Below are 9,119 nucleotides of genomic sequence, written 5' to 3'. Positions count from 1 at the left end.
CCAGGTCGGCCGGCCCGCGCCAGCCCTCCCGAACGAGGCGATGAAGACGCCCCGCCGCCGCCGGCGCCGGCCGGGCTTCGCCCGGGCGCGCCCTCTGGCGGCGGCGGGAGGAGGAGGAGGAGAAGAGAGGTGGAGAGGCGGCCGGCGGCTAGGGTTCCTCCCCTGCCGCCCGCGGGAGCGCCAGAGGAGGAAGATCTGGTTTCTGTAGTAATGCAAATAGGGATGTGGATTGTACCAAGTGTCTACAAACATAGCAACATCAATAAATTTCTTGTAAGCACCTATAGGCTTGTAAGCACTTTCTTGTAATTATATAAAAATGTAATCCCTATGTTAATGTAATTATATAAAAATGGATTTTGTACTAGGTAAACACTTTCTTGTAAGCACCTATAGGCTTGTCAAAGAAAACATAATTTTATTTGGTAAATCAATAGAAGATGGGGCAGTTGAATCACCCTGGGATCGGTACTATGCAAATCTAGCGCATATGCTAGCCTCCACATAATAACAATCCCGAGTCATCACTTTCTGCACAACATATACGCCATGTGGGTGGAACGGTCGGTATCACAACATAATTCTATACAAACCCGCAACAACAATGAATGAATACATTATGAGGGTCATACGACTAAGATGCAACTCATAAGATGGAAGCAAATATACCCTAGAAAAGTGAAGAACACAAGTGTCCTAAGAAGGCTCAAAATAAAAGTATATGATGTTCATATCGAGAAAAAGGCTTTCGCCCCGCTATATAGATATACTCATAAAAGTATAAGAAAGCAGGGATATGGTGTTCATATCCTTGCCCAGGCCCAGGTTCGACCCTGCGTGCGATAACTAGTTAACGTCGTCCAACAACAAACATGTTACCTGAATTGTTGTTGGCTGGATTGCAACACTCTAGGGAAAAGAGTAAATTAAGCAAGATGAGTACGCAGTCGTATTCATAAGACTTGCATCAGATCTACACTAAGTATGAATCATTCTCAAGGAAGAGGATATATGAGTCAAGCCACGGCAAGTGCTAAAGCAACCTAGAGAAACATGCTACAAATTGTGTCAGAGCTAAGAAAAGAGAACATATAAGAGAGCCATCTACACTAATAGCCGTGCGATGCAACCGCACAGGTCCACATCGACGGGTGTCTGCCTGACCATTTCCTATTAGGGGCTTAAGGCGCCAGTTACAAGCTATTCTACTAACTGCCGCCCACGCTCAATCCCCTATCACTAGCAAATGGGTCGGGCCATATATGGATCATAGCAGGAGTTCGTTCTATTCCCAACCGATTTTGGGAAACTTCTAGAAGTTGTCTGGTCAGTTTTTTGTTCTGTCTTTTCTAGACCAGGTCTTCTGTCTGTTTTTTTATTTTTTTATTTCCTTTTTGAATGTGTGAGCTTTATAAAAAAATTGAACATTTTCTCAATTTCATTTTTTTCCATTTTTAATTGTATGTTCTTTTTTTTCAAATTTGTGAATAATCTTTTAATTTTGATGAGCTTTTTCAATTTTTATGACTTATTTTAAATCCATGAGTTTTTTTCAAATTAATGAACTATTTATTTGAACTTTTTCAAAAAGCTGAAGTTCTTCAAATTTGTGAACAATATTTTAATTTTGATGAGATTTTTCAATTTTTATGAACTTATTTTAAATACGTGATTTTTTCAAATTAATGAACTATTTGGAATTTTTTTGAACTTTAAAAAAATTGAAGTTCTTCAAATTTGTGAACTATTTCCAATTATTGAACCTTTGAATCAAATTTTTATGAATATTGTAGTTTTTCGATGGTGAACAGTCAACCAGTTTTTCGTACCTTTACCAAAACTGCCTGGTTCTTCGACTTTGTTATTTTGTTTTTGATTGCACGAATTATGTTAGTAACACAAGAATAGCGAACAAAAAGAAAAAAACAAAGCTAGCGAGTGAGCAAGAGGGCGGAAGGGTAATTGGGCCATGGCCCATGAATCAGCCTAGCGATTTCGGTGCACCTTTTAGGCGGCATTTCCTATTTGGCGCCACATGCGCCAGTTAACGTGCATTTTGTAAACTGGCGCCTGTGGCATCTGTAAATGGGCCGCCCATCTAGGCGCCGGTTGACCATTTTTTTTAAAAAAATCTGTGAACTTTTTTGAGATTGATGAACTTTTTTGAATATTGATGAACATTTTGTATTGAAAATGGATAAACTTTTTTTTAGTTCCATGAACTTTTTCTAAAAATACGTGACATTTTTCAATTTCTATGAACTTTTTTCAAATTTAATGAACTTTTGCGAAATTGGATGAACTTTTTTTCATTTTGAATGAACTTTTTTTTCAAATTGATGAACTTTTTAAAATTTATGAACCTTTTTTAAAGATATGAACATATTTTTTCAAATGGATGAACTTTTTTTCTTCAAATCTGTAAACCTTTCTTCATTTCATATTTTTATTTTCGCAAAAAAAAACTAAAAATAATTAGGGCAGCACGTGAGTGGGCCGGCTCATGCTAGCAGCGCTGCAGGCGCCGGATTGTTAACGGGCGCCTGCAGCGCTGTATAGGAGCTCCCCTTTTAGGCGCCTGAAGCACCGAATAGGATGTCTCTAAAGCAAAGCCCATAGCTGCTTGTCGATGGAGGACATTCATCAATTGTGTTTGGCCTTTGGGCCGGCTGGGCAAACCTTTATGTAGTAGACAGTCGGGAAGTCGTGCTGCTAAGGCCACATAGGACCAGCGCACCAGAACAACAAGCTCCACTGATGAAGAGAAGTATAGATCGGAAGGATCTAACCTGTTGACACACGAACATAGACGAACGAAGACAAGATCACGTGGATCAACCGAAGACAAACGCCGACCGAATTCTACAAGATCCGCCGGAGACAAACCTTCACACAACCTCCGACGATGCTAGAAACACCACCGAGACGGGGACTAGACGGGGAGAACTTTATTCCATCTTCAGAGAGCAGTCGCCGCCTCGGCTCTGTGAGCAAGACGCAAACCCTAACAAAACTCAAAAAGCAAGAAAAACAAAGCCCCCCACCGGCAAGGGCCAGGATCCTCCACGCCTTCATGGCCTAAGACCACAGAAGACGAGGTGGACCAACGGGAAGCCCGAGGAACACTAGCCAAAGGGCCCTCTTTCTTCCACTGGAAGAAATAAAACATGTCCTCAGTCAACTGGATCTTCGAAAGTGTTGTATGCTAATTTTCTTTTCACATCTATAGGAGCACCTGTCTTTCACGTGAAGAAACAATGTTTACTCGTCGTTTTAGTGGGAACAACTTACTTGGTATCGATCTTTGGTATAGGTGTTGCCGTTTCTGTGATAAAATCCCATTTCTAAGTAAAGGATATCTGGGTTATGAGGACTTGGCGGCAAAGATTGAAACATAACGGCTTGTTTTAGAAAGCACAAATGAAGAAAAAAACTAAAGTTTACAAATGGTCGTTCATAACCCGTGTTGATACCGGCGATAATATACCAACGAAGAGGGGAGTGGGACCAAGAGTGGAACACTCAAGATGCAGCCCAAGTCCAGCGATTGTTGGGAGAAAAAAAGAATATTTCTAAGGAATTACAAGTTCCTGCGAAGGATTCATCTATCTATGATAAATAAGAGAAGATCTCATACGAGAAAATGTTTATTAATTTCGTTGCATCGTTACCGTTACATGATGCCAATACATGATGAACTGAAAAACCCCCTTAAAATGGAAATAAAAACAAGAAATTAAGCGGCACTCTACAATCAATATCAGTTACAAACATAGCCACCAGTGAATACACCGATAAAAGAAATAAGTGCGCGTAAATATATGACAGGTCAAGTTAATTAACCACGATTATATGTATGAACCAATGCAATCAAGCAAGCAAGCAATCATAGTACCGAGTTAACCATGCATGCACTTTGCACTACCCCGATGGTTGAATCGATGATTATTTGTTGACGGCGTAGCACTTGTTCCTGATCTCGCCCTGTTCTCCGGTGAGCACGCCGATGTTGCCCATCTTGACCATGGACTCGGCGAAGTCGCGGAAGAACTCGGCGGCGAAGAGGCCGGTGGCCTGGCGCTCGACGTATGCCCTGGTGGTCGGGTGTTCCAGGAGCGCGGAGTCGGAGTGTAGGATTCCTCTGCGCTTTGCCACGAGGCGGTAGTAGCCGGCGTCGAAGGTGAGGAAGCTGCCGGGGTCCATCTCCGCGAGCGTGGTGTTGTCGGCGAGGCTCCGGCACTGGGACCTCAGCCTGGCCACGTATGCGCCGTCCAGTGCTGGGTCGACGTCGGCGGGGTTATTGGCGCCGGAGAAGTTGTACAGCCGGTCCGTGAAGGAGACGCAGCGCGCGGTGCCGAGCGTGTGGCCGCCGGAGAGCACGACGATATCCTTGGCGTCGAGGCCCTTGGCGGCGAACATCTTGGAGAGGCGGGTGAAGTTGGAGGTGGGTGGGGGAAGCTGGTTCGTCTCGCTAGCGATGGACACGCGGCCGTCCCTCCGGCCGAGCGCGACGGGCCACGTGGGGCCTCCTGCGAGCACGACGGCGTCGCGGGCCATGAGGGCGAGCACGTCGGCGCAGGACACCGTGTTAGGGCAGGCGGACTGGAGCCTGTCCTTGACGCGCTGCACGGCGCCGAAGCCGCGGAGGCTCTTGTTGGGCGGCGCGTCCTTCTCTGCTGGGCTATTGGCGACGTCGGTGGAGTCGATCAGCACGGAGGCGTCGCATCCCCGGACGAAGCAGTCGTGGAAGTGGAGGCGGAGGAAGGGTCCGGCGAGCGTGGGCGCCTCCTTGAGGATCCCGAGCATCTCCTGCCGGACGATCTCCTCCACGTGCGGGCACGTCTTGCTGTAGAAGCCCACGTCCAGCTGAGCCACGGCGGAGGCCGTAGACAACAGCAGGAGCAACGCGCCGGCCAGCATTGCGCCGATGCGACTGCTGAGAGACCTTGAGGAGGCCATGGTCGCTGGAGTTGCTTGCTAAGTTATGGCTAGAGGGAGAGGGGGAGATTGTTACTTGGGATGCCTGTATGCCTCCGGGATGGCCGCCGCTTTATATAGTGTCTACCTACAAATTAGGATTGGGATTAGTGAAGAGTTCGCAATTAGCGCGCAGTGTAATGGTAGTAAGTACGTAGGGCATGCAGCTTTGTATGGCTGGTCCAGCTGCGCCCGCGGATGATTAAGCAGTACGTTGACGTCTACTGTTTCGTCAACCTTTTGTGTGTTTGGTCGGTGTGTGTTCACCTGTCACACGTTGGACCTTGCTACGTACCTAGCTAAGCACACTGAAGTGCCGCGATCAGTGATTGGTATGAATATACCATCGATTATTCAATTCTTGTAGGAATGTGTTGGGAAGGCGCCCTTGTAGGAATCATTTGAGGGATCATTTGTCGTAAGAGGTAACTAACTGGAATTAGTCTAAGTAATTTTAACATGGTCCGTCTATATTAATTTTTCACATGAGAGATAAGAGTAATACTCATCTACGCCATTAATTTTACCTAAATGATAAGTGCCACACGTGTGACACGAAGTAATACGACATTTTTTACACTAATTTTAACATGGTCCGTCTATCTTAAACTTTACTGCAAGTTAGTTTTTTTACTGCATTGGGAGAGCCCTCATAGGAGTACATGGCAGAAAAGAAACGAGTCTACCAGAGAGCTACGTAGCAGCGAGCTTGCCCGTAGCATAAGGAAGGTATGCCCCAGAAACTGCAATGCTTGTAGTAAGGTTTTCATGGTTGGTAGCTGGCAAGTTTCAGTCACTGCCAAAGGGTGAAAACTCAACCACACGAATGCACGCATGGCGACACGGAGATCGGTCGACGACGGTGAGATTGATCTCCGTGGCTAGCCGGCCGGTCGGCCGGGCCGTAGCTTCGAAGGGAACAAACTAACACTTCTGGAAATTGCATGCACAGTTTTGGGACCAATTGAAATGTAGATTTTCTTCAGAAAAGAAAGAATCGAAACATAGGTGTGGATTGCTTCGAGGTGCACGTTGCTTCCAAGGCAACAAATACTCGCAACATCCCAGGGCGTGCTACAGATGCTTAGTCGCTGTTTGGGTTGGTACCCTTGCCGTTGCTCCTGGCTGTTGCTCTGCTCGGCTCAGAAACGATCGGACTCACTGTCAGGTTCGATTGGCATGGTGTTAAGGATTGTGTTACATGGATGGGACAGACTGCATCATCGAGTGGATTTTACTGCAAGTTAGTTTTTTTACTGCAAGCTGTTACTTCTATTAGGGCTCTCCCAATGCAGGTTTTTTTAACATGGTTTTGTAAGTATTTTGCGGATATGTCATAGTAGTAGTTAATGAAGAGAGAAAGAGGAAGACTCCATCTTAAGCTCTCCCAATTTCATATTTATTGTAGTATCTATCCTTGTGCATATAGCTAGGCTCTTGCATGAGAGCCCATTCCTTCCAAATTTTTTATACCTCTCTCCTTCACATAGGCAAGATTGCCATGTGTAAATAGGCTATGAGCCTATTATTGTACTTGCTCTTAGATGGGGTGCTAGGTGCATTAAAAAGTTTAGCAAATAAAGTCCCCAATACATAGATGCTTAGTTTGTTGTTGCCAAGCTTCTTTCAATTAATTGTTTAACAACTAAACTCTTCCGTGCATAAGGCTAGACATAGTGAGAGTAACTTAGCTAGGAACACAACACGCTCCAAGAAATTTTTGCTTATGTGGCATGTAGTTAATAAGAAGTGCTAACATAATATATTAATGTAACATAGCGCTTCTCAAGATAGGATGAGTCTACAAGCTAATAAATAAAGACCTCTACTGACACTAGTATTATGTTACTTTGCATTACGAAGGTAATAAGTTAGACTAGTGTCATATGCATGACACTAGTATAACTTACTCCCCACTATGACCAGCCTAAGACAAACTTCTTTCATTTATTCCCTCCATCCATATATATAGGGCCTAATGCCTTTTTTGAGACTGTCTTTGTCTATTGATAAGATTAATAGTACTCCATTGGAACCTTCTTTGTCCATTGGAGTATATGAGATGTATAATGCAAAAATTATATCATTGGAACCTTCTTTCATGTAAAAATTTGACGGTATGCTTTGTGTAACTTGAATGTCATATCACCAGCAAAAAAAAACTTGTATGTCATATATTATTGTTGTAACATGTGGTCAAAGTTAGTCTCAAAAGACGCATTAGACCCTATATATGGATAGAGGGAGTAAGTGTTTTGCATAGGTTCGTGTGCTTGGTATTGATTCTTTCCGAGTCACTAAACTCCTCTCTGTCAGATATCGGTATGCCCCTACCTACCACCCTCCTGCGACGCGCCGCTCTGGCGACCGCAGCCTCCATACCAGCCGCGTCAGACACCCCCGCCCCTCGCCCCCCTCGCGCCGGCTCGACCTCGCCGCGGTTCCCCCTCGGCTTCCCCTCACCGTGGTTCTTCCGGCCGGATCTGGTTGCGGGCCTGTTCCCGCAACTGGTGGGGATTTCCCCAGATCCGAGGAGCTCGTCGCCTGTGACGCCTGCAGCCGCCGCAGATTCGACCATGTGCCCAAGACTGGCGAGCTTCGCAATCAATGCTTCTGTGCTGGAGGGCATGCCACCGCCCCCTATTCATGGTGCCCACCGGCCGTGCCTCAAGACTCCTGCTATCTCATTCATGGCGCCTGGCCAATGCTCGTCACCCGAAGCTCCCTCGAGTCATGCGCGCCCTGTTGTACTGATAACCCGCAAGTATACGGGATAGTTGTAGCCTCTTTTGATAAGTAAGAGTGTCGAACCCAACGAGGAGCTAAAGGTAGAACAAATACTCTCTCAAGTACTATCGGCCACTGATACGACTCTACGCACGTTTGACGTTCGCTTTACCTAGAACAAGTATGAAACTAGAAGTACTTTGTAGGTGTTGTTGGATAGTTTTGCAAGATAATAAAGAACAAGTAAATAAAAAGTAGGGGCTGTTTAGATAAAGATGTAATAAAGTAAATATAGCGAGTGTGGAAAAGTGGTGGTAGGATTTGTGGAATTGTCCCTAAGCAATTGACTACTTTACTAGACCAATAGCAAATTTTATGTGGGAGAGGCCACTGCTAGCATGTCATCCCTGACTTGAAATTCTATGCACTTATGATTGGGACTATTAGCAAGCATCCGCAACTACTAACGTTCATTAAGGTAAAATCCAACCATAGCATTAAGATATATTGGCCCCCCCTTCAATCCCGTATGCATCAATTTCTATGCTAGGTTGAAGCTTCTGTCACTCTAGCCCTCCAATACATAGTCCTATCAACATACAACTAACCCTATGGTGTGATCCACGCGCGCGCTCATATGATGGGCACCAAAGGACAACAACATAACCACAAGCAAATTAAATCAATCATAGCAATTCATCAACCACCAATAGGACAACGAAAATCTACTAAGACATCATAGGATGGCAACACATCGTTGGATAATAATATGAAGCATAAAGCACCATGTTCAAGTAGAGGATACAGCGGGTTGCGGGAGAGTGGACCGCTGTAGATAGAGGGGGGAAGGTGATGGAGATGTTGGTGAAGATGGCGGCGGTGTTGGTGAAGATCGCAGTGATGATGATGGCCCCCGGTAGCGCTCCGGCGCCACCGGAAGCAAGGGGGACACTACAAAAAAAAGACACATCTGTGACATTTTGGGCCGAACGAATTTTTTTCTGCCATACATATGACACTTCTATGACGATAATTGTGACAAAACCCGGTATCATCATAGATGTGGTGGGCTCCTACTTCTATGACAAAAAATCATGACAGAAAATGGGGTTTTCATCCTGGGCGGGCCGGAGACGCAGCTGCATGGCATTCTTTGGGCCGTCCATGATGGAAAAAACCATGGTAGAAGCGAGGGGGAGGAAAATTTCGGGGAGTTGCCGGTTACGGTGGGAGGTCGGGGGCCGAGCGATGCGCGTTTCTCTCGTACACGTGCGAGGCGTTGGCTCTAACTGAACCCGAGCGAGGCGTTGGGCTCTAACTGAACCCGAGCGATTGCACTGCAGGCTACGCGTTACTGAACCCGAGCGATCGATCGATGGCTGTTAACTGAACCCGATGGAGCGATTCCTTCGCTA

General features: G+C 45.7%; 1 protein-coding gene across 1 annotated transcript; it reads right to left on the bottom strand.

Moving 5' to 3' along the window:
* Positions 1–3,619: 3,619 nt before the first annotated feature.
* LOC119363933 (peroxidase 1-like) lies at positions 3,620–5,035 on the bottom strand. The gene has a single exon (XM_037629307.1). It carries the CDS (start codon positions 4,957–4,959, stop codon positions 3,946–3,948), a length of 1,014 nt encoding a protein of 337 aa, XP_037485204.1. The 5' UTR covers positions 4,960–5,035; the 3' UTR covers positions 3,620–3,945.
* Positions 5,036–9,119: the final 4,084 nt, after the last annotated feature.

Source organism: Triticum dicoccoides, chromosome 2B (assembly GCF_002162155.2).
Source record: "Triticum dicoccoides isolate Atlit2015 ecotype Zavitan chromosome 2B, WEW_v2.0, whole genome shotgun sequence".
Classification (NCBI taxonomy): Eukaryota; Viridiplantae; Streptophyta; class Magnoliopsida; order Poales; family Poaceae; genus Triticum; species Triticum dicoccoides.
Note: the sequence above shows the minus strand (reverse complement) of the source record. Positions and strands in the feature narration are given on the sequence as shown.